General features: G+C 36.0%; 1 protein-coding gene across 30 annotated transcripts in view; it reads right to left on the bottom strand.

Moving 5' to 3' along the window:
* Window positions 1–27,025, bottom strand: part of R3HDM1 (R3H domain containing 1) — a 187,877-nt gene that overhangs the window by 66,920 nt on the left and 93,932 nt on the right. For 4 of the 30 annotated variants that reach the window (XM_054477850.2, XM_054477848.1, XM_054477842.1 and 1 more), the window contains 10 exons: window positions 24,064–24,123; window positions 23,840–23,980; window positions 19,826–19,934; window positions 19,641–19,736; window positions 17,163–17,200; window positions 17,029–17,079; window positions 16,696–16,922; window positions 14,004–14,258; window positions 10,259–10,407; window positions 3,697–3,999 (listed from right to left, as the gene is read on the bottom strand). In XM_054477850.2, the coding sequence (XP_054333825.1) occupies window positions 3,697–3,999; window positions 10,259–10,407; window positions 14,004–14,258; window positions 16,696–16,922; window positions 17,029–17,079; window positions 17,163–17,200; window positions 19,641–19,736; window positions 19,826–19,934; window positions 23,840–23,980; window positions 24,064–24,123 (1,429 nt within the window). Of the gene's footprint in view, window positions 1–3,696; window positions 4,000–5,750; window positions 5,853–10,258; window positions 10,408–14,003; window positions 14,259–16,695; window positions 16,923–17,028; window positions 17,080–17,162; window positions 17,201–19,640; window positions 19,737–19,825; window positions 19,935–22,008; window positions 22,142–23,839; window positions 23,981–24,063; window positions 24,124–27,025 lie in introns of those variants that run through there. The other 26 variants (XM_054477844.2, XM_054477849.2, XM_054477851.2 and 23 more) reach the window with 11 other exon arrangements.

Here is a 27,025-nt window from a genome sequence, read left to right as displayed (position 1 = left end):
ACTGTGAAACCCCGTCTCTACTAAAAATACAAAAAATTAGCTGGGCGTGGTGGCGGGCGCCTGTAGTCCCAGCTACTCGGGAGGCTGAGGCAGGAGAATGGCGTGAACCCGGGAGGCGGAGCTTGCAGTGTGCCGAGATCGCGCCACTGCACTCCAGCCTGGGCGACAGAGCAAGACTCCATCTCAACAACAACAACAACAACAACAACAACAACAAGAAAAAGAACAGAGTAGGAGTACTCACTCTTCCCATTTTTAAAAGTTACTACAAAGCCACAGCAATCAAAACAATGTAGTACTGGCAAAAGGATAGAAATATATAATAGGGTAAGGTGAGAGCTCAGGAAAAAACCCTTACATTTATGGTCAACGGATATTCGACAAGGATTCCAAGGTTATTTAATGGGGAAAGAAAAGTATCTTCAACAAATAATGCTAGAATTACTAGATATATACTTGAAAAAGAATGAGGATGAACTCTTGCCTCACGCCATATTCAAAAATTAACTCAAAATGGATAAATGACCTAGGAGCTAAAAACATAAAGCACTTAAAAGACAGGACAACCAATTCTTAGATATGACACCAAAAACACAAGCAATAAAAGAAAAAATGGATAAAGTGAACTTTACCAAAATTAAAACACTTTTGTCCATCAAAGAACATTATTAAGAAACTAAAAAGACAATTTTACAGAATGAGTGAAAATAATTGCATATCACTTATTTGACAAGGGTCTAGTATCCAGAATACAAAGAACTCTTAGCTCAATAACAAAAAGACAAATATATACATACACACACACACACACACTTAATATATATACACACATACACCAAAAAACTGAAAACAGATATTAAAAAAATACATGTACCTACATATTCAAAACAGCACTATTTACAGAAACAAAAGATGAAAACATTCCAAATTTTGGCCAGGTGCGGTGGCTCATGCCTGTAATCCCAGCACTTTGGGAGGCCGAGGCGGGAGGATCACCTGAGGTCAGGAGTTTGAGACCAGCCTGGCCAACATGGTGAAACCCCGTCTCTACTAAAAACACAAAAATTAGTTGGGCGTGGTAGCTTACGCCTGTAATCCCAGCTACTCGGGGGGCTGAGGCAGGAGAATCGCTTGAACGCAGCAGGTGGAGGTTGCAGTGAGCTGAGATCGCACCACTGCATTCCAGCCTGGGCAACAAAAAGAGACTCTGTCTCAACAACAACAACAACAACAACAACAACAACAAAGAAAGAAAACATTCCAAATTTCAATTAATGGATAAAAAGGTAAAGAATGAATAGTGTGAACAGATTTTTAAGTGTGAATACATTTTAAGTATGAATAGTGTGCCACTGTGTGTGTGTGTGTGTTTGCAGGCCTATGCTACAATGTGAACTTTGAAAATATTATGTTAAATGAATGAAGTCAGACACAAAAGGTAACATGTCGCCTGATTCCATTAATATGAAATATTCAGAATAGTTAAAACCATAGGAGACAGAAGCAGATTGGTGGTTGCCAGGGGCTGGGAAATGGGGGAAGAAGTATCAACTGCCTAACAGGTATGGGGTTTCCTTTTGGAGTGATGAAAATGTTTTGGAACCAAACAGAAGTGGTGGTTGTACAACACTGTGAATATGTACTAAATGCAAATAAAATGTTCACATAAAAATGGTTAAATGATTCATTTTATATTATATGAATTTCAATAAAAAAATCAGAATGCCCTGCCCCACAAAAGAACCCTGAACAAAAAACCACATAACACTAAAATATTAGAACACAAATTCTCGGCTCACTGCAACCTCCGCCTACCAGGTTCAAATAATTCTCCTGCCTCACGCTACCGAGTAGCTAGGATTACAGGTGCGCACCACCACGCCCAGCTAATTTTTGTATTTTTATTAGAGATGGGGTTTCAACATGTTGGCAAAGCTGGTCTCAAACTCCTGACCTCAAGTGATATGCCCACCTTGGCCTCCCAAAGTGCTGGGATTACAGGCATAAGCCACTGTGCCCGGCCCAAAACACTGAAATCTTAAAGAGTAAGCTCTCTGACCACATGTAATTAAAATAGAAATCAATAACAAAAGGTATTTAGAAAGCCCCTAAATATTTGGAAATTAAATAACATACTTCTAAGTAAGTCATGGGTCATAAAAAAATCCTCTCAAAAGAGAAAACATTTTAAACTAAACAATAACTAACATACTACATATCCAAATTTGTAGATAGCACCAAAATGGTGCTTAGAAATTTGCAGCATTAAAAAAAAAGAAAAAAAAATTTATAGCATTAAAAACTTCTATTAGAAGAAAAATCTAAAATCACTGAAAATAAAATCATAAAAATTAATGAAACCTTGTTTTTTTTTGAGATGGAGTCTTGCTCTGTTGCCCAGACTGGAGTGCAGTGGCTCAATCTCAGCTCATTGCAAACTTCATGTCCCGGGTTCAAGTGATTCTCCTGCCTCAGCCTCCCCAGTAGTTGGGATTACAGGCATGCACCACCACGCCCAGCTAATTTTTGTATTTTCAGTAGAGAAGGGGTTTCGTCATGTTGGCTAGGCTGGTCACGAACTCCTGACCTCAAGTGATCCGCCTGCCTCAGCCTCCCAAAGGGCTGGGATTGCAAGCGTAAGCCACCACATTTGGCCCGTGTTTTTATTTTTTAAGAACATCAAAAGACTTGATAAATCATCTGGCTACATTAATAAAAAACAAAAAAGAGAGAGAAAAATCAGCAGTATCAACAAATAAAAAGGGGATACCACTAAGATCCTAAAAACATTAAAAGCATAAGGGGATATTAAGAACAATTTTATGACAACAAATTTGAAACATGAAATGGAAACAAAGTATGAAATTTAGTCCAAAGAGAAAAAGAGAACTGGAATCATTTTATATCTACTAAGAAATTAAATTTGTAATTTAAAAACCTTCCCTGCAAAAAATCTACAGCTATAGATGAATTCATTGGTGAATTCTGGCAAACATGTGAGAAGAAGTAACATCAATCCTACATAAACACCTTCAGAAAATAAAGGAGGAGGGAACAATGCCCAACTCATTTTAAGGCTACTACCATCCGGATAGTACAACCAAAAATATTACAAGCAAACTGCAGACCAATATCCTTCATGAACATAGATGCAAAAATCTTTAACAAATATTAGCAAACTGAATCCCACAATATGTAAGAAGGATACTACATCATAACCAAGTGGGGTCTGTTTCAGAAATTAAAAGTTAGTTAAACATTCAAAAGTTTTGCCATCGCCCAGGCTGGTCTCCAACTCCTAGGCTCAAGCCCAGCCTTGTGAGTCGGCCTCAGCCTCACAAAGTGCTGGGGTTACAGGCGTGAGCCACTGTGCCCAGCCTTACCATTTTATTTTTACAGTGGACTTACACTTTATTGTGTTTCCCTTAGGTTAGTTTTTTAGAAACCCATACCTCTCAGTCAGAAAAAAAACCCCTCAAAGCTCACATACTTTACCAACCAACTGGAGCATTTACCTGTCATATGGTTGCTTGGCATGTGCATGAAAATCTCCAGAGGAGGAAAGATGAGTATATGCTTTGTTTATATACTCTCACAAATTCTCTTCAGGAGAATTTAAAAATAAGTTCTTTGAAGTTAAAACTGATCTTAAGTGAGAGGTTTCCACAAGAAAGAAAAGGTTAAAAAGCAATATACCTGTGGTGATGGCTGCTGAATATATCCCTGCTGCTGGAGCACAGGCTGGCTGACAGGATGACCAGAGGCAGGATATCCAGCAGTAGGGACTGGCTGCCCAGGTGGTAGGGGAGGAGGAGGAGGTGGTGGTGGTGGCGGTGGAGGAGGATGTGGTGGAGGGGCTGCTGTCATGATATACCCAGACTGCTGTGGAGACTGAAGAACCACAGTGGACTGGAACATGGCGGCATGAGGGTCAGAACCATCAGCAGATGGCTGGCGAGCAAGACTCATGTGGCTAAACTGAGACCCAAGGTTATCCTGCTAAAAAAGGAAGAAGACAAAAATTAGTAAGCCTTCTACACATAGTCCAAACTTATCAAAGAAAAATACTTCCTATTTTTAAATAAGATGCAATAGTACACATTATGGAAATTATATATATCAACAACAGCAATGATGTAATAGGGTGAAGCTTCAAAAAAATGACAACTCTATTGTTGAATATTACAATGCTGTCATTATAAATTATTTAAAAAATATATCTAATGGGGATGTACAGCATGCAGAAAAGAGTAGGGTACAACATTTCACATTAAAAAATGAAGACATTTATTTAAATGAAGATGAAAGCAACATTAGAATGTAGAAGTGAAATTGGCCCAGTTCATATTATACAATTAATATTTTCTGAAAGGACTTCAAAGACCAAGCAATGAGCAAGGTACTAATTAGTATTTGCTTTAAACTATCTCCCCTCTTCCTAGAAGGCAAAATGCAAATTCTATGCATTTCTGTATCCCTAACCACGAAAATTACTTGCAGAAATTCAATACATAAAATCCAACTACACAGTCCTTTCTCTAATCTTTCAAAAATAATTTGGCCACACGTTCCATTCTTCCCTTGTGTTTTTCAGTCTGTTCTGGAAGTCAGATAATTTGACAAATGTAATTCAAATGACAGTTTCCTATGCTTTTGCTAAATGGTGCCCTACCAAGACAAGGGTTATGATTTATGTGCTATCTGACAAACATTTCTCTAATTCAACAGGATAAGGACCAGCTCTTATTGTTCCAGAAAAATATCAATGAAATGATGATATAGGGTTAAAATGCTCCCTGTTCCCAAGAAACCACGGACTGGCAACAAAATATACCACATTTTGTTAAAAGGTCAACAATGAAAAAAATGACTTACAAAACTGTGGCAATTGAGTCATCGTATCAAAGTTGACATGTCTGCAGTTTCTAAATCTGCTAGATTTTCCAAAGTAAATTAAGGCTATAGAGAAGATAAAGGACTGAAAGGAGATGCCTGATTTAATGATCGAAAATATATGGTTTTTCTCTTCCCAAACTGTCACTCTGACACTCTAACACTATTAGCCTAATTCAGTGAATGGTGTCAAAAGGAAAAAAAATTTACCTATGAACTGTAATTTCAACGTTATATTGAATATTGTAATCAAATATTGTTAACAGAAGTACCATAATTGTATACCACTCTCAGAGTCACCTTGGAAAAAAGTGATTTTCTTATTCCAGTAAAAATTGGGGCATACTTTGGATTGAAGAAAGTATCATTACTTTACATTCACAGATTAAATATCCAGAAATCTTCTTAGAAAATATACTTAGAAGTCCTCTGTAGCTGTAAGCTACAACTCACCCTAAGAACTGGTACTGGGTCTACTGGAGTTACAGTGTTGGGGAGAAAATAGAATGCCTAAACCCAGATGAAAGCTGCCATCCCAGGGCAGCACAGATCCTGCACTGGCCTCAATGAGAAAGTTGCTAAAACATCTTAGGACTAGAATAATCAACCTGAAAATTATTTCGTTATGAAAAAGCAGGAAAAGGTTAAACAATCACCATAATAAGCCACTATAACCAATATTTTATGGAATAGAATAAATTATTTCTAGTTTGAATTAGAAATACTTTTTTTTAGATGCATATGTAAACCTGACTCAAAAAAATCACAAAAGATCATATTACATTAATGACACTCTTGAGCATTCATCACACATCCACCCACAGAAACAACGCAGGAGGTGAATAGAGATATAGTACCACGGAGTATTGCTGGGTGGGTGAGACTGGCAGGAGCGGGGATGGGTAAGGGGCTGTAGAGTACTGAACAGGCTGTGAAGAGGACTGCAGAGGACGAACAGGCTAAAGAATAACAGGTTGGCAAACAATGTTAATGTCAGAATAAAACGTTAGAAGAATTGCATAAAACGGAAATTTACACTTTTCTGGCAATAGCTTTAACTACATTTATAAAGTCATTTAAAATATAACAACATAGGAAACAACAAAAACAATACAAAGTGAAAAAACTCTAATATAGTAAAACTTTCAAAAACATGTATGCCTGAATTTATTACATAATTAGGAGAATAATTTTTTGCAATAAAATATTTCTTTATTATAGATTAATGGAACAGGTGATTTAGGCATTTTGAATCCTATTATTTAACCAAGACCCCCGGGTTAAGTCAGTAAAAGCAAAACTACTTCTCATTATTTCCTGGTTTTATGAAAGGGTTGCCCTATTTTACAGTATAACACTAAATTATAAATGAAAAACTTCATTCTTACTATCAGACAGTAATAACTTACACAATAACTCTTCCAATTACCCTACTGATACGGTAAAATTAAGCAGTCTTTTGAGACCAAAGCCCCTAACTTTTAGCAATTTTATAAGAAAAATGCACTAGGTAAAAAAATATATCCCAGCACTTTGGGAGGCCGAGGCGGGTGGATGACGAGGTCAGGAGATCGAGACCATCCTGATTAACACGGTGAAACCCCGTCTCTACCAAAAAATACAAAAAATTAGCCGGGCGTGGTGGTGGGCGCCTGTAGCCCAGCTACTTGGGAGGCTGAGACAGGAGAATGGCGTGAACCCAGGAGGCGGAGCTTGCAGTGAGACGAGATCGCGCCACTGCACTCCAGCCTGGGCGCGAGAGGGAGACTCCGTCTCAAAAAAAAAAAAAAAAAAAAAAAAAAAAAAATGTATATTATATATATATATGGTGGGAACTACTAAGAATAGCCTAAGGAACAACAAACACATATATACATACAGACACATGCACACACACACAAACACATCTCTTTTATATAAGGAAGATAAACACTTTCTTTGTAATTAAACACATTTCTATTAAGATAGTACATGTTAGGAGCTGAGAAACTAGTTACTTAAAATCTCTGGCCATTAATGAAATACTCCTGAGTTTCAGGAAAAAAAGGGTTTTATGTTTCCCAGGGGCACTCAAAAACAGGTGTTTTTTTTTTAAAAAAGTTGTAATCACTTTTCAATCTTGCAAATACAGCTGGTCATCCACAAACTAAAATTGCATCTGTTTAATATTCTCATATTTATACTGTTTATTACAAAAATGGTAATATACATATTGGCTTAAAGACTCTAGCAACCCACTTTACAGAAGGCAGTTAGACTAAGGTAAATTAAGTGACTTGTAGACAGCCACATAAGCAAGTAGATGAGGAACCCAGGGAATCTTACTTGATGAAAACTCTTAGTTAAAATGTATATTCATGCATCTCCTTCTGAACAATATCTCTGAATATTGTCTTCAGAGACAATACTTTAAAAATGTTAGATAAACTAATGGAATTAAGATTGTTCAGGCAATAATTTAAATAAAGAACTTCTATGTCAACTAAGATAGACATTGTTTGTCTATCATATCTTAGATAGATAATAGATAATGATTTGAGTTGCACTTTTACCACAAAATCAACACAACGGTTTCTAAAAAACAAAAGCTTAGATAAGCTTAAAATAAAGCAAAAAAATCTATAATTAAAGCATTAAAAAAACTTTCAGTAAAAGCTGAAAGATCTATAAAGTAGCCTCTGGTTCCTCACAAAACTCATGGCTAGAAATAAGTGAGCTTCCTAACGGATGATAGTACATATTATACTACATGAGGTGCCATAGCTTTAGAACTCTCAAGAACAAGCTACTTGATGTGTTATTAAGTCAGATAACCATTAAGACATAACTTTCAGGTGACTTGATCTCCTATGCATCAGATGAAACAAAAGTTTTAGTCAGCTGGGGGATTAAGGAAAGTACTATGAGCACCAAGGGTATGAATTAATGTCTTCCTGAATTTCAGAGAGTAACGAAAAAAACTGTGGGCTAGAAGATTGATTGATGAAAGTGAAATTCTGACACCATTTAGGGAAGAAAGAGCCTTAGCACATCCTTTTCCTACTTGAATTGCAACTGGCTGCAAAATAACATCCACCTAAAGTAATTGGTTTTATGTTAGGTCTAAGAAAAGTATCCCTTCTGAAGGCTTTGGAAATCACAGCATTATTTTGTTTGGTTATTTGCAATCTCATTGATGAATTATTTCAGATTGTGCAAAAGGTATTTATTGAGAATCACTTTTCTTTGAGTCTCTGTTTCTGGATCTGATGATGCATTACCTGAACTTGGAGCAATGCTAGAAAAATAAGTTATGAAATTTGATGACTATTCCAAGAATTCCAATTATAGCTCATTAAAGCATCTGTTTCTAAACTAGGTGGCCTACATCTTCATTTAGAACTGTCTCTTATCACTAAATCAGACAAAGTTCTAAGAGACAATAATCTGAAATATATAATCACAGATAAATCCCAGAGTTTTTAAAAGTTGCCAGATTAACATTATTTCCACTGAAATTTAAATAAAAATGAAACCAAATGAAAATTAGTGTTTCAAAGCTCCTGGTGAAATACATGGCACTGCAAAGACAACTACATGACAGCATAATAAAGAGGAAACTCTCTGGGACCAAGCTGACTGAAGCCAAGGCAGAGAAAGCCAGGGAAGTAGTTTTATGCAAGCTCATTGTATGTAACCAAATGGGATTAGGAAGGGAATATGGGAGTCTGTGGAAATAGTTTTAGGCAATCTCTTCTACATACACTAACTGATTTCTATGGTCTTAGAAGTATATCCATAACTTGTAAGTTCTTCTTCTTTTTAAAAAACTGCCTTGCCCAGTATTAGGAGTCTTAATTGCCAGAAGTACAATTACTTTTTATGACTTTCACACCATTAAATAATATAATTAAACTTGTATGTTCTTCAACCCTACAATACAAATGATATCATCTGTGAGCAAAATTAATGAAATTTCTCCAGTTCAAGTTTATCATTACACTTCTTCTTCTTTTTTTTTTTAAGGGATACTCATTAATTTAATTTTTTTTTTTTTTTTTGGGATGGAGTCTTGCTCTGTTACCCAGGCTGGAGTGCAGTGGCCTGATCTCGGCTCACTGCAACCTCCTGGGTTCAAGTGATTCTCCTGCCTCAGCCTCCTGAGTAGCCGAGACTATAGGTGCACACCACCACGCCCGACTAATTTTTGTATTTTTAGTAGAGACGGGGGTTTCACCGTTTGGGCCAGGCTGGGCTCGAACTCCTGACCTCAGGTGATCCGCCTGCCTCGGCCTCCTAAAGTGCTGGGATTACAGGTGTGAGCCAACGCACCTGGCCCATCATATTTCTTTCATACAAAATCACTCTGCATGTTTTCACCAATGGAATATTTAGAGTCTTGCAGGGAAAAAGAGGTATAACTAACTACATAAACTTTGATAGGTTAAACAATCTTTAAAAGTTAGAATAGGCTGGGCGCGGTGCCTCACGCCTGTAATCCCAGCACTTTGGGAGGCCGAGGCGGGCGGATCACGAGGTCAGGAGATCGAGACCATCCTGACTAACATGGTGAAACCCAGTCTCTACTAAAAATACAAAAAATTTGCCGGGCGTGGTGGCGGCCGCCTGTAGTCCCAGCTACTGGGGAGGCTGAGGTAGGAGAATGGTGTGAAACCAGGAGGCGGAGCTTGCAGTGAGCCGAGATCACTTCGCTGCACTCCAGCCTAGGTGACAGAGCAAGACTCCATCTCAAAAAATAAAAATAAAAAAAAAAGTTAGAATAAAAATAAGAGTTCATACTGGTATAGTCAACTTCCCCAAAGATGGATAATACATCTGTAGGGGAAAAAGACTGAATGTGAAAATGAATGTGTAAATTCTAAACATTTTTACAAACTCAAAATATTACTGAGAGTACTTTTGGGAATTCTAACTCAGAACTGCTTTGTCTTTCATAGGGTAGGTAGAATGGATGAAGAGTACCTTGTAGAACCTGAGCAGCCTATCTCAGTTTCTTCTAACTGCTTAATCTGTGGAATCTTAAAACAACTCACTTTGCTCATTGGGCCAATGAACAATCATAGTTTTGTTTTTATTTCTCCTGTTGTCCATTTCTTGCTGTTGTGAAATAGGGATAAAATACTCACCAGACAGGCTCATAAGATTAAAACAATTCCCTTCTTTCCAATATATTTTCAGTATTTATCAGGGGAAAAGCCTTTGAAGTTATCTCTCTTTTCCTATGAGTAGTGAGTGGAATATCACTGGTGGCAGAATATTAAAGTTCTAAGAGATACTTAGGCTATCTCAATTATAATTAGCGAATTTAGTCCCAAATATGTAAAGGCAAGTCAACTTAGCATTATGTAATCATGGATATGTGCACCTGTGAGAAGATGTGATTAGCTGCTGGTTGTTGAGGTGGGGCTGGCAGAGGTGGCTGTGGAGGTCCAGGCACTTGGGGTCTAACTGGTTGTTGAGTCATAGGAGGATTATACACAACTGGACTCCCATCTGGGTTTATGAAGGGCTGACCTGAAAAATTTAAAAAGAAGGAAAAAAAATAACTTAGAATACAGATGGAAAACAGGTCCTTTTACTAACAATTTACAAAGCATGTCCAAAATCCTTTAACCTCAATTAAAAAAAAACCCTAATATTTGAAAACAGAAAGATTTCCTTAGGTTGGGAAATGCCTGCTCTGACATGAGGCTATTAATAGTCTTTATTTCCCTCACTTAAATATTCAAATGTTTTACTGCATTTCTTATTATGGGGTACTGGCCCAGACTGCTAGTGAGCTTAATTTAATTAATTAATTTATTATTATTATTTTCTTAGACGGAGTCTCACTCTGTTGCCCAGGCTGGAGTACAGTGGCACAATCTCACCTCAGTGCAACCTCTGTCTCCTGGGTTCAAATGATTCTCCTGCCTCAGCCTCCCGAGTAGCTGGGATTACAGGCATGTGACACCACACATGGCTAGTATTTGTATTTTTCGTAGAGATGGGGTTTCCCTACATTGGCCAGGCTGGTCTTGAACTCCTGACCTCAGGTGATCTGTCCGCCTCGACCTCCCAAAGTAATCCTAGCCTTATTTCATAATATGTAGTATTTTCTGAAAAACTCTGAATTGCGAAACACATTTAGCCTAAGAAATTCAGTTACAGGACTGGGGTCCTATAAGGCTATATTTCAGTTCAAAGAGAAAATGCTTGACTTCAGGATACTGGAAAGTTATTCATTAATTTTTATTAGGAGGTAGGAAATATCTAATTTTTAGGCCACATTACATATATTTCACTAATAAAATTAGAACTGGATGAAAAACTAAAATGATTAATAGCTCACGTTTCAAATTGTAAACTTGATGGTACTGTCCTTATTTTACAACCTCTTTTCTCTTTTTTTGAGACAGTCTCACTCTGTTGCCCGGCCCAGGCTGGAGTGCAGTGGTGCAATCTCAGCTCACTGCAACCTCAGCCTCCCCCGGGTTCAGGCAATTCTCCTGCCTCAGCCTCCAGACCGGCTGAGATTATAGGCACCTGCCACCATGCCTGGCTAATTTTTATATTTTTAGTAGAGATGGGGTTTCACCATGTTGGAAAGGCTGGTCTCGAACTCCTGACCTCATGTCATCCACCCGCCTTGGTCTCCTAAAGTGCTGGGATTACAGGTGTGAGCCACTGCACCCGGCTTCTCTACACGTACATTCTAAACAACTTTTTCTTATTACAAAAAGTAACATTTGTTTTAAGAAAATAACAAATAGAAACAAAAAAGAAAATAAATTCACCATAATCTCTGTGTGTGTGTGATTTCACTTTTAAGTTCAGGGGCACATGTGCAGCTTTGTTATACAGGTAAACTTGTGTTATGGTGGTTTATTATGCAAATTGTTTTGTCACCCATTCGTTATTTTTCCTGATCCTCTCCTTCCTCCCACCCTCCACCTTCCAATAAGCCCCAGTGTGTACTGTTTCCCTCTTATGTGTTCACATGTTCTCAGCATTTAGCTCCCACTTATAAGTGAAAACGTGTGATATTTGGTTTTCTGTTCCTGCGTTAGTTTGCTAAGGATAATGGTCTCTAATTCCATTTGAGTTCCTGTGAAGGACATGATCTTGTTCTTTTTTATGGCTTCATAGTATTTAATGGTGTATATGTACCACATTTTCTTTATCCAGTCTATCACTGATGGGCATTTAGGTTGATTCCATGTCTTTGCTATTGTGGAATTCCCCATAATCATATCATTAACATTTCAGATACTGTCTTCCAGACATTTTTTCAATAAGTAGATTAAAAGATTAGTACTTTTCTTTACTAAAATTGGATTGTTAAAAAAAGAAACAAGAAAGGACTACATAAAAAGTTAACTGTTCAATGATTATCAGTGAGAAAAATACACAGAAACAGAAAAATTTGACGAAAAACAGTTTCTTAAATTGTCTTAAAAACATCTGTTCTTCCATAGTAAATCCCTCTCCATTTTTTTTTTGAGGAAACTTATGATATAAAATCATAATATTAGGGAGAGAAGACTATATTAGTCTATAGCTATCAAGCAGAAAAAGTCCTCTAAAGTAAAATTATTTTAATCAATTAATATACTGATAATTTGTGTGATAGTTATAGATAACTAAAAACAAGTTGTCCTGGGTATTTGTTGACTGCTAAATAATCTGGGGAAAAAATTGGTGGAGCAGATTCGGGTGAAGGCGGTCAAATGTAATTTAAGGGTCGCCTTAAAAAAGTTCAATGTATTGTAATACTGTTGTCAAAAACCAGAGATTACTTTTGGATTCATTTAAATTAATAGTACAATTCAATTTCAGACCAATCAGTTTCTCAGTCTATCCCTTCCTAAGCAAATGAATCTTTCATGTTACCAAAACCATATTAATATGTTTTGAATGAAAAATAATAAGAAAAAGTAAAATATTAAATCATCTTACATCTTGCTGGACAAAAACAGGAATGTTAGTAACATAATAACCTGAAGAATAAGAAGGTAATTACTAAGCAAAAATTGAATTTCTGAAAAATCAGTTATTTATGCTAATTTAATTCTTATAAGAGAAACAAATGTTTGCATACTTCATCTTAAAAAGAGATGTGAATAAAACCTGAAAGTAATGAGTCCCAAGCCATGATTTTTCTACTACAAATGAAAGGAAAGGGCCAGGAACACTTAGAGACCTTATACTCCCACCTGTATCTGCCTGTAAACTACTGCCATTATGATGAGACCACATCAGCTAAATCTATGAGATTTAAAGTTATCAAAAGATCAAGGAGAGTTTTCATTACCTTGCCAAATGACTGGTCTATGCTATCTTGAAGAGACCAAGACTTCTTGTGATCTTTTAAAAGATAATTTTTTCTACATAAATCATTTTTACCAATTTACATAGTGAAATGTACTATAACTGCAGTTTCTTCACCTCTCTGAGGTTCAGTTTCTTTATCTGTAAATGAGGATTTCACCTACCTAACAAGGTTATAACATATTTAAAGCACCTAACAGAGCATATGGTAAAAGGAAATGCTCCAAAATGTAAATTACTATTAGCTAATTGCAAAGAATATGTATTGTCAATATTAATACATGACTCCCCCCAATTTTTTTTTTTACTACCAATAAGATGTCCTGTATCTTTTCCTCAGTAGAAAATCAACATTCTGAAAGATAATTATTTTCCCCCCCTCCATTATATAATGAAAAAAAACTGCTCATTCAGTCCTTCTTCATAAAATGTACCCGATTTTCCCAAGTATAAAATTGTTGTATCATCCAAAAAAACAATGTTTAAAAAAAATTGTTATATCAAACAAAGCTCTTTCGTAGGTAGTTGTCTCATTTCTAGGAAATAAATTTTTAAAAAAATTACAATTGGGCTAGTATTTGGCATAGATGATATCACAGATGTCATAAAGGGAAAAAATGCTTTCTGATATAAATGTCTTTTAAACTTCCCTAGCATAAGTGTTTTTGTTATAAAGTTCTTCGAAAATGCTAATTATTCATGAATAATAAAAAGCTGACTACACATATTCAGAAAATACATTTAATAAGTATCCTTAAATTTTCAGATAATTCCTGAAACACCTTTTTCTGGATACCAACCTGTTTGTGGGTTGATCAGAATACTGCCAGGTGGTATGCCTGCCGCTTCCAAGGGAAGCAAAAAGAAGCTAGTGCTAGGAGATGCGACTTGCCCATTTAGGCCATCATCAAAGGAAAGAGAACTATGAGTGCTGACAGTTGGATAGACGACAGGTGCGCCATGAGAAGACTGGCTGAGAGCTGTACCTGGAAGAGGCTGCTGCATGTGAGAAAGAGAGCCTGTAGATGACCCTACACTACCAGAAGACTCAGAACCTAGAAGAGGAGTAATGAAAAATATGGATTTTTTAAACCTCATATAAAAAACACAGGTTTTTAAAACAACAATAAAATTTACATTGCATAACATGCAGTTACTACATAAAAGCATTGGCTCTTTTTAATTTACTGTCCACGTTTGCTTACCCTCCCCATAACGAACAAGTTTAATACAGCAAACTGATTACATAAGTTGTCAGAGAAATCACTGCCAAAGCATGCAACTTAAGCACGTTTATAACAACACCAGCCACAGACAGCCACAAAAAGCACATTACCCACATTCCCAAAAGGACAAAGTTATGTACATTTTACCTTTTAGATTAACACCTAGGAATATATAGATAATTTTCCCCCAGGAAAAAGAATTTAGTACAGCAAAATGCCCAAAACCTTTAATACCAGAAACCCCTTATCTATAAGAACACAGAAAGATTCAGTGTAAGAAATAAATAATAAATTCTGCATTAAGACAAACAATTGTCAAATTTAATTGCAGAATCTAATTTCTCATTTTACTAGCATAACATTTTCCCAAAATGTAAAATCAACTTTGAATACTTTATCTAATCAAGGGACAGAGATACCATGAAAAATATTCCAAGTACTTATACTGGTGTTAACTTAAAATTTATTTCTTACTGAACTAATTTGATAACTGATTTTTAAATGCTTTCATCCCTGCAATTTATTCCATTTTCTATTATACAGGGACTGAAAATGTCACTGATTTTTAGCATAATGGCTGAAAAAGGTGGCCAACAAGACAAAGAAAGAAAATGATTTGCATCTTATGTATATAGTTAATTAGGTTTTGAATAAGAGAATTGATTCTGGGATGGAGAATTAATCTTTAATGAATGAAACAACTATGATACACTATACAGATTGCCTTCTGAAGGACAGTTTCTATTTTAAGTTGTGCCAAAATAACTCTTCATAAAAACTGTATCAATTTACCCTAAAAACTGTATAAATTTACCCTAAGTATTAAAAACAAAAATCATTTTTTGCCTATTAAAAGGGCCAATTAATATTTCTTTTCATCTCTGAAGAGAATACAGAATACATATAGTACACATTCTTAAAATGTTTTAATTTGGCAGTGTGTCTACATAATTTTCTCATGATACATAAATAGTTTTTTCTGTTATGATGACCAAGTGGCCATTTTCCAAATAATGCATATTTGGTACACAAGTAGATTTCTTATACTGATAAAATTTACCTATTTTTAGCAAAATCCTAACATAGATACTAAGATATTTTCAATACAACCACATTATACATTAAAAAGATGACAACTGCAATTCATAAGCCTTAATAATTTAAAGCACTGATTACAGCCCTTCAGTTCAAACATGTCCTTCAATTCTTATGTGTAGAATACCTTATGTTTAGGCTCATCCAAATAGGTTAGGGAGAAACAGTCATTTCTTTTACTTTTTTTTTTTTTTAGACGGAGTCTTGCTCTGTTGCCCAGGCTGGAGTGCAGTGGTATGATCTCGGCTCACTGCAGCCTCTGCCTCCTGGGTTCAAGCGATTCTCCTGCCTCAGCCTCCCAAACAGCTGGGACTACAGACATGTGCCACCACGCCCAGCTGATTTTAAAATATTTTTAGTAGAGATGGGGTTTTGCCATGTTGGCCAGGGTGGTCTTGAACGCCTGACCTCAGGTGATCTGCCTGCCTCGGCATCCCAAAGCGTTGGGATTACAGGCGTGAGCCACTGCGCCCGGCCAGGGAAACACCCATTTCTGACTTTCATGCTTATTTTGGGATAAAAATAAAGATCTTCAAGGATCCTAAAAACACATGAGCTTCTTTAGTATTGAAGCCAGTTAGAGGAAATGAAAAGAAGAAATGTTATGAGCCAATGAACTCCAAGGAAGCAGGTAGTAGAATGAGGAGATTACTGAAATTTTCAGTAATTTATAATAGTTACTTATTTTTGTTTTTTAAATTCCTCAAAATCTCCTCAGCAATTTAATTTTCTTTAATGGAAAATGAAGGACTTTATCATAAAAAATGCAATCAATAATTGATAGTATTAGCTGAAAATGCAATCAGTGTTAAATAATCCTAGGTGAGAACCATGCCTTCTACCAACTACGAATAAGTAATAAAGAATTTCCAATTACCTATGGGCATTCAATCAAGAGATAATGTTTCATTGAACCTACCTAATTAAGTTTATGTCACAATAGAGAAGAATTTTTATGGTAATTAATGGTTGTAAATCTGTGTCCAGGACAGAGAGTGAATCCTCATGTCAAGAAACATATTACCCCTTAAGTGCTTTGGAGGTGGTCAAGGTACTATTGATAGTGATTTTATATTTTAGGATAATTAGAAGCCATCTGATAAATAAGGACCTAAGACAACATTAGGAAAACTAATGACTTGACTGCACAGTTTTGTGTAGATATTTATACCTGTTTTTGAAAGCCTGCCTATGCTTTTGCTGCTTCCAGAACTATCACCTCTTGTCAGGACTGAGATTCCACTGAAGCTGCTGGCTTTGGTTACAGCAGGTTTCAGGTTTCGAAGAGAGCTGTCTGAATCTGTGCTGCTCCAGGGTCGTGGTTCCGAGTACTTCAACTCATTCTCAGTGCTGCTTTGATGGCTATTTGTAGATCTCCCTGAAGCATCTTTATTAACTCTGTAATTTAGAAATAAAACTTTGAAAAGCTAATGCAGGGGAACAAAAAGTAAAGAAAAAAATGCTTTAATTTTTCAATACTGTATTGAAAACATGCTTCCAATACCTAAATATCTGGCGCCTCTGCTGGGTACTACTGGCATCCTCGTCTTGGAGTCTGTTGGCATTTTAATAGGACATTTTAATTTTTATTAGCATCAGTCAGACAATTACCAAAACAGATGTTAAAAATTCCCTCACCTTTTGTCAATAATGTAATTCTCTTGGGAACACAGGGACTAGAAAAAAGAACAGATACAAAAAGTTGAACTTTTGTCAAATATAATGTAATGCCATCTGTAAACCAATGATGACAACAAAAATCATGTATAATAATATAAGTTAAAAATGGTGATAAGGGTACACAAATAAATAATAATGGAATTTTTTTTTCTGGTTTGGAGATCCTATGCTTACTTTTAACAAATATATAATATATACATATCTTGAAGCCATTCATTTTGTGGCTCAAATTAATTTGAAATTCAAATATTATCTTCCAAATAAGTGAACCCATTTTCATTATATATTCAAGGTATATATAGGATACATATTCCACTTCATTCACTTAACAAATATTTGATCACCTGTGCTTTATCTGTGGCTAGAGCAGTGAACAAGCAGCTATGCCTTAATGGTGCTTAAAGTCCTTCAGCACTGTTAATCTGGGTTAGGAATGACCATTTTTGTTCGTATGATTACAACAGTCTTCTAACTAGTTTTCCAGCTACCATTTTTTTGCCCATTTTATATAACAGGAGCAATCTCTCTAAGATGTCAACCTGATCATAACTCTTCCCACTTGAATGGCTCCCTGATGTTTTAGCACCAGTGTCAGCAAACTACAGCCAGATACCTGTTTCTGCAAATAAAGTTTTACTGGAACACAGCCATGACCACTCATTTATGTATTGTCTGTGGCTGCTTTCATGTTTGAGTAGAAAAAAAGTCAGATTTGAGTAGCTGCAATGAAGACTATGTGGCTCACAATGCCTAAAACAGCTATTATCTGACCTTTACAGAAAAAGTCTGCTGACCAAAAAAGAAAAAAGCCAAAAGTAAAAAACAAAACAACACCACCAAAAACCCCAGAAGTCCAATCATCTTAAACCTTCAGGACCAAGTCATCTCATTTCTGATTATTTTTCCAACCTAAACTTTCCTTACTTCCTGTATCACTCAGGCTAGAATCTGACTACTCTGAATCTTTTGAGACAGGGTCACTCTATCACCCAGGCTGGAGTGCAGTAGTGCCATCTTGGGTCACTGCAACCTCTACTTCCTGGGCTCAGGAGATCCTCCTGTCTTAGCCTCCCGAGTAGCTGGGACTACAGATGTGCACCACCATGCCTGGCTAATTTTTTGTAGAGATGGGGTTTTGCCATGTTGCTCAGGCTGGTCTTGAACTCCTGAGCTCAAGTGATCCACCCACCTCAGCGCTCCCATAGTGGTGGGATTACGGGAGTGAGTCACTGTGCTTGGCCGCCTCTTAAATCTTTTAATTCCTAATGTGTGTCAAGTTCTCCCTTACCTCTGGGCCTCTGTACATACTGACTCTCTACTTGGAACTCTTCACTCCTGTAAGGTTACGTCTTGGAAGCTAACTCTCCCATCCCTTCCCCAGTTCTGATTTTGGTGCTTATCTGCTGTGTCATCTATTATATCTTCATGTCTCTATATAAACCACACACCCTGTTGTCATTACTTGGCTATTCATCAAGGGCAGATACCTCATCTATCTTATAAACTAGAGAGAAGGACATTTAGTATAGGCTTGGAGTTCAGCAGACCTGGGTTGAAATCCCAACTCTGCCATTTTCTAGCTGTGTGATCTCTATTTTAGCCTCCTGGAATCTCGGGTTCCTTATCTGTTAAATAAAAACAATGATAGTATCTACCATATAGGGTTGTTTTGGGGATAAATTATTATAACTGTCCATGAATATGTTCTCCAGTGCCTAGGATAGCACTTACTAAAGGTGCTCAATAAAATTTGTTGAATGAATAAGTTCTTCACTTACAATCTGGATTTTAGTGTTATTTAATCTTCTTTTTTTTTTTTTTTAACACAGAGGAAATTTCTATCTGTAGCTGATTAACACATATTATAGGACAGATGCTTAATAGATGTTGACAAAAAACAAATTGATTCTCTTCTGGCATATATGCATAAAATAATTAGCCATTTAGAAAGCCTATATCTTATATAATCACTTATGAAGTAGAAAACAGATATTAACCTACAAAATCAATTAGCTTTATTTCAAAAGAAGAAATAAATTATTTGTCAAAGAAAGTCAACTAAAAAGCATCTAGAGTATATGATTTTGCAGACAGTGGAGCAATGTTCTATTAATAAAAGTCTCAAGTCTGTCAGAAGTCTGGGGAAGAAAAAAATCACACAAACTACATAGACTGGAGAACATTCTTTTAATGACTCCTGTAGTCCACCTGCTTCCAACTTTTGTAAAATTTTATATAACTACTGCAATGTAGTATTTTATAAACTATTAAATTAATAACACAAACAAAACTGATCTCAATATTTCTAAAAGATGATCTTATGTGCAACAAATGTGATTAAAAATAAATGTGATCAATAGATAAAAGGGAGACTGAGACCCTACAATGTAATTAGAATATACTCTAACATGAAGACCTAAATATAATAGTACATACATCTTGGGAAAATATTCGGTCTCTAGCTCTCTGGTACTCTTCTTCTCTTTCTTCTATAGATTTGCTTCTTCTGTCATCTTTCAAACGTATTCTCATCTACAGAAAAGAGGATAATTTTTAGGCAAATGAACTATTGGTATAGTATGTCTTGCACCTATAAAAATGCTACAATTTTTCTAGATTACCTGGTTATCATCTTTGTCAAAGCTAGAGTTATCTCTCTTGAGGATATAACGTTTCTGAAAGTCTTCACCTTTATCATCCTTAATATGTTCATTAAATTTCTGATCAGGTCTTAAAAAACAAAAACAAAAACAAAGGAACAGGAAAAGACAATGAACAATATTAGCAAAGAAGTTAAACATAACATTTTATGAAAAGCAATAAAATAAAAGTTACCACTTTTTAGTGCCATCCATAGATACTTATGCAATCTCATTTAGTCCTCACAATAATCTCATGAGAAAATACTAACTATTCCATGTTATGGTTGAAAGGCCATATCAAATACAATGTTGGCTCTGGAGTCAGTCCGCTTGAATTCAAAGGCTGAGCTTTAGCACTTTATCTGCTTTATGACTTGCACAAGTTACTTAACCTTTCTCTTTCCCAGTTTCTTTATTTGTAAAATGGGAGTTATATAGTGTATCTATTTCTTAGGGTTGTTCTGAAGATGAAATGAAAACGTCAATAACACATAAAACAGTAAACACTCAGAAGTTAGTTACTGATATAAATATTATTGAGCAAACTGAGGTTCAAATGGCTTAAGCAAATATACAAGGTCAAAGGCAGGCATATGATTAAACCATAGTTGGAGCCTAGGTCAGTTAGACCCAAAGCCTGTACTGCCTTGTCTAAACCTACGAAAAAATGCTGGGACAAGGAAAGTAGCACTTATGCTACTCCTGCGGTACCTAGTTTGGTGTTATACAACTGAAAGTAATAAAATATTTTGTCATTCAATTAGCTAAAAACTTACAGACTACTTCAAAGTGCATCCATTAATTTTAAATTACAGTAGGGCACAGGTTTGCTTAACATTAACTGGAACAGGTTAGAAAAGAGATGTTCTTTTATAGAGGTCAAAGTTGTGACCTAAAGTAATGATTATGAAATCTTAGCAATATATTTTATAGTGGACTTGTCTTTCTTCTACAGAAATGTTGCAAGTTCCACTGTGATCTAGAGGACAAACACAAGGTTGTGGCCCTTGGAAAATTACAATTATCTAAAATTTCACCTCCCAAAATACATTCTCAGCTTCAACAAATTAATTCAATCAATACTCTTGTGACTGTCATTCTATTATAAAACTGGAATTATTCTTTTGAAATATGAAATATAACAATATATTAAATGGCTTTAGAGAAAATCTCATTGAACTCCTAGGTAGTTTTTATAGTTCAAATATCTATTATATAGTCAAACGATATATGTGAATAACCTAAGTAAATTTCTAATCCAAATAAATCTGAGTAATGATATTTTCAGCAAACTTCCTTATATCTAGAACCTAAGTAACACTTCTTTTTTTAAAAAATTTTTTAGAGACAGAGTCTCACTCTGTCACCCAGGCTGGAGTGCCATGGCACGATCTTGGCTCACTGCGACCTCTGCCGCCTGTGTTCAAGTGATTCTCCTGTCTCAGCCTTCTGAGTAGGTGGGATTACAGGAGGGTGTCACCATGCCCAGCTAATTTTTTTTGTATTTTTAGTAGAGATGGGGTTTCATCATGTTGACCAGGCTGGTTGCACACTCCCGACCTCAACTGATCCACCTGCCTCAGTCTCCCAAAGTGCTGGGATTACAGGCGTGAGCCATTGCGCCTGGCCCTAGAACCGAAGTAATACTTTTGAACATTTATTTTAACCTATGAATTTCTAATAAAGTACGTAAAAGCCTCCTGTCAAATTATGCAAAAAGAGATTAAAAGTGAGAATTATCTACGCAAGTTAATGAAATTTCTATTGTAAAATACTTAGATGGGTGAAATAGAGAACAGATTTGTACACAAATATATATAAGAAGTAAAGAAGAAAAATAAGAAGACGAAAAACAGCTTTGTGACCAAAATAATAAGAAAAAGAGTATTTTCTTCAAGGGTTTGAAAGATTTTTATTTAGTTCTGACAATGGCAGTATGTTATTTTTGTCACATGATTGCCCCATTTACTTATGTCATCTATCTTTGTAACTGTTCAAAGTCACATTTTCTTATTCATGGAGTTTATATTTGAATGAGAGACTGCTATTCCAAAGTGAACTATAAGGTTTAACCAAGGGCCTGGCAACTTTTCTAAGAGCAGCTGGATTCCCACACCGATAGCACTGGGCAGGCATTTCAGCTAACCTTAAGACTGTCTTACCTCATTCTTTTATAGATGCCTGAATTTACTGCCCTGTAATCGCCAACTTCCCGCTCCATTGAGATACCCCAGTGGACACTGGGTTGTTGACATCCATAACACCACTGATTCAAGGCTGGAGCGGGTAATCTCCCTATGAGGAAAAGGTAAGTTTGTTTTTATTCAATGTGGAGCAGATCTCTAAGGTCTTCTGATTTACAACCTTCTTCATATCCCAGAAGATATATTAAAAAAAAAATACAGTGTAACTTCAATGATCTGAACTGTCTGATTATATTATTGACCCATACTTCTTTAAGTATATTACAAGCATCTCTGCTGAGCCTAGCTTTTGCTTATCTTGATAAAGACAGCTCTAATGCTTTTTGATATCATTCATATAATTCAAATAACTGAGGTTACACTGTATTGAAAACCTTAGAGAGTCACCAGTCAAAATGTTAGTCAAAATGCCTGCTAATGTATATGTGCTTGTGTATCCAGCAGCTCTGAGTAATGTTGAGAGGTACTGGTTAAATGAATTAACAGTTCTATTCACCTCTAGCTCAGCTCATAGCTTAATGGTTACTATCCTACTTTAGTCATGATATTACTGACTGGAAAAAGACTAACTGAACAGAATATTAAAGACGAAGGGATATGAAAATTTAAATTTTAATGAAAACTAAATCAGACTCACATTTTGGTAACATTTAATCCCTATAAGAAGAAAAGATCCCTTTCTAAACACATCTGTTTTCACTAATTTACTTTTAATTACAGGAACGATCATTTAAAAATACTGAAGTATTTACTTAGTTTACAAAAAGACTATTTAAAATGGGAGAAAACCAATAGTTCCAGCAAGTGATATGGCAGCTATAAGGACAAAAGACCATAAATCAGAAAAGGCATAGATGAATTAAATATAACCATGCAAATTAAATCATTCATAGATAAGAACCTGAGAGAAATCTGGCTTCAGGAAAGAAAGAAAAATAATGGACCAAAAAGGATTATTTATGCCATCTGAAGTTGACTGCTATTCATTACCACAGACTTGTTGCTGCCTCATATCAAACTGAAATTCCTTTTGATAGGCAAATCACCATCAAAATATAAATTTCGGCTGAACTCAGCTGGGTGTTTTAGGATTAGCCTTATAAATAGGGAGAAGATGTAACGGATGTGCTGTGTACGTTTTATAACTTGGGTGCCTCTGCATTGGGTCTTCTGTTCCCAAGTAACAGCAATGATGATCTACTTCCGTAACACTATAAAGCAATCAATTCTTAAAACAAAAAGCTCCTCCAGAGAATCATACATAGCCCAGGAAGAAGACAGCACTAATGATATTGCATTAACCAATAGTCCCACTTTCTTAAGAATTGTGAGAGAAAAGGAGTAAATTTGGAGGCTTTTGGAAAGAACGGTAAACTGATAGAAGATTAACTAAATGTGAGGGTGTCACAGACAAAGTCTGCTCTCTCTCCTGTTTTTTTTTTTTTTTTTTTTTTTTTTTTTTAATTTGACTAAGGCTGGCTATAGCTATCTAAATTAATTTTAAAAATCCCTAAGAGTGGTTGTCAAACATCACTGATACTATGTCCTCTGGATTTTTATTTTTTTTACCATATGCCCCAGTCCTCATTCATATGCCATATTTGAGTCCAGGCTGTTGCGTTTTGTTCCCAGTAAACTAAATGTGTTTTTCAGTCTTATCACATAAGGTTATCATGAAACTTAATTAGACTGTTCAAACATGTGGAAAACCTCAGATGATAGGTACTATAGAAAGATAAAGTATTATTATTTAGATATATAATACGTAGTTACATCTCTTGACACTTACATTCTTGTATTGCTAGTTTTGTTTACTATGACAGACTTCCCACTCTGATCAACGTTGTGGTCTAATCCAAAGTAAGCAGCTACTCTGTGTAATAGCATCCTATGGTAAGATGTCATTGGGGGGAATTTTTTACGTGGAGACCTAGAAGCACAAGAAAAACCAACTTAGTAAGTCAAGGAGAATGGTGATGACAATTTCTTTTCTTGTTAAATGTCAGGACTTACTCATTATTACCAATGAAATCTAAAATTTCTTGTTCCAATTTCAGCAGCATCATTCTGTCCCTGAAACAAAGTATGAAGACTCTGATATGTAAAACTTGGCAATGAAGTAATCACAAATGTCAACAGCCTATGATTTATACAGCTAAATTTCACCCCCTAAAAACTATACATTCAGTACTAGCCCAATCTTGATGCTAGAATATTAATGTTTTAAAACAATAAAAGATGATTTTTTTAGTTTAACTTTTTATCACAGAAGTTTTCACACATACACTAATGTAGAGAATAGTGTAATGAATTTTGATGTACCCATCACCCAACTTTAACAATTATCAACATGTGGCTATTCTTAAATGCATTTTTTTTTTTTTTGCTTACACATAACGAAGGAACTTAAATGTATTTTGAACTGCTTAGTATTACTATATTAGAGTTTGCTCTGTGAATGTGTGGATAATAAAAGCATTTTAGTTTTTATTTCCTCATTCAATAAAGTGGAGAGGAAGCAGAAGAACAGACATCTTTAGTTAGACTCAGGACTTTGTTATCATGCTGAACTCCATAGAAACAGTATTCTAAAGAACATGCAACGCCAGTAACAACAGGAATACTTCTATGGGAATCTAATACTAGTATGTAGATGGGACTATGGCAGAGTAGTATTAATGATATCGCTAATTTAGAAGAAGAGGATATTTCAACCCATTCTATAAACTGCCATTATACATTTTTAAATTTTCCCATAAAAATCTAAGTGAACCAAAAACCTCCAACATATAAAATAAATAAAAACTCTAGGGAGTACCTGTATGTGCTCCTTTAGATAACTAGGGTCTTATTTAGTTCTCTTAGCTGCAACAAGTTAATGGTATTGCTCCCCAAAGGACCTCCCTGCTCACACACCCATAACATGGCTCTAGAATTTTCCTGTGGTAATTGGAAATTTCATGTACGTGTGAAAAAAAAAGTAACTTACAGAAACTTAAAGCTAAAAGCAGCTTTACAAATCATTCAGTTTTGTCTTCCAAAGTTTACAGATCAAGAAAATGAGGCCAAGGGGTTAATGATTCCCTAAAATAAACACTATGCAGATTATTCTCAATTTCAATAGAAGAACTGGTAGCCCCTGCTTTGGTCACCTGAAAGTCTACACATCAGACCTGCATTTGATTCTCCTCCTATACTGCAAAAGTTTCATAAAAATAAGTAATAACATTTCCCCCATCATTCATTAAATATTTAACTATACATTTTTATATTCGTTTAAAAAAAATCAAGAGAAAAACATGTCTACCTGGTGATTTCAAATCCAAAGCTGAACACAGAATTACATTTTAACAAAATTTATAGCAATATTCAGTTTTGTCTCCAAACCTGCTTCTCCTTAGTATATCCCAGCTCAGTAAGTGGCACCACCTTCTACTTAGTATATGATAGTAGAAGCATGAGAATTTTAGTTTTTTTTTTTTTTTTTTGGTTGAGACGGGAGTTTTGCTCTTGTTGCCCAGGCTGGAGTGCAATGGCACAATCTTGGCTCACTGCTACCTCCGCCTCCCAGGTTCAAGCGATTCTCCTGCCTCAGCCTCCCGAGTAGCTGGGATTACAGGCATGCGCCACCAGGCCAGACTAATTTTCTATTTTTAGTAGAGTCGGGGTTTCTCCATGTTGGTCAGGCTGGTCTCGAAGGTTTTTTTTTTAATCATCCTTTTTCAAATGCTCCTAATACAGTTAATTACTACTGCAAATTTTATCTACTTTTGATCTATTTTTCTACTGCCACAACCCTGGATCTAGGCAATCAGGATTTCTGGCTTGACTACTACAGCAGGAGTATATCATCTCCCTGTATCTTCCCTGATCTTCCCTAATCATTATATTCTACATGAAACATGCATAACAATCTTTTAAGAACACATATGTGATCACACATCACTCCCTTTGTTAAATTGGTCATGGGTTTCTTACTGTTCTTAGAACTAAACATATGTACAAGGCAGGCATGAGCTGGTCTTCATCCAGCTCCAGCCACATCTCCTGACCTGAACTCACAAAACTGTTATCATCCTGGTTTATTTCTGTATTTGCCAAGCTCCTGTCTTTCTCAGGTACTTTGAATATGCTGTTCCCCTTTACTGAAACATTCTTATATTCTTTCTTAGAATTGTTTCTTTCATATTTTTCTTTAATAGCATTTATCACAATTATTGTCATATATAGTTATTTGAAATATTTGTATATAGAAAGGTTCAACAAATATATTTTGCATGGAATAAATTAATAAAATTACTTCATCCAGAAGGTCTTTTAGTATTCTTTTTGTTTTCTTAAATTTTAGGGGAGCGTGAAGAATTTTTACTTCCTAAAGTTTTCCCAACAAAGAATTTATTTACTAAATTATAAGACCCTCTTTCACCCAAGTTTTGTTTGTTTGTTTGTTTTTGAGACAGTCTCGCTCTGTCCCCCAGGCTGGAGTGCAGTGGCACAATCTCGGCTCCCTGCAACCTCTGCCTCCCGGGTTCAAGCGATTCTCCTGCCTCAGCCTTCTGGTAGCTGGGGTTACAGGTGCGTGCCACCACACCCGGCAAATTTTTGTATTTTTAGTAGTCACAGGGTTTCACCACATTGTCCAGGCTGGTCTCAAACTCCCGACCTAAGGTGATCCACCCGCCTTGGCCTCCTAAAGTGCTGGGATTACAGGCGTGAGCCACTGTGCCCAGCCTCATCCAAGCTTTTGGGGTTATCGTTGAGACAGTATTTGCAGTAACTTTTATAATTTACATATTGCCTTACTGTAAAAAAATAAAGATGAGAATCAAAAGCAGGCAACTACTGAGATTACAGGTGGTGGCTCACGCCTGTAATCCCAGTACTTTGGGAGGTTGAGGTGGGCAGGTCACCTGAGGTAGGGAGTTCAAGAGCAGCCTGACCAACATGGAGAAACCCCCATCTCTACTAAAAATAC

This window comes from Pongo pygmaeus, chromosome 11, assembly GCF_028885625.2.
Source record: "Pongo pygmaeus isolate AG05252 chromosome 11, NHGRI_mPonPyg2-v2.0_pri, whole genome shotgun sequence".
Classification (NCBI taxonomy): domain Eukaryota; kingdom Metazoa; phylum Chordata; class Mammalia; order Primates; family Hominidae; genus Pongo; species Pongo pygmaeus.
The sequence above is the reverse complement of the archived record's forward strand: the minus strand, read 5'-3'. Positions and strand labels throughout refer to the sequence as shown.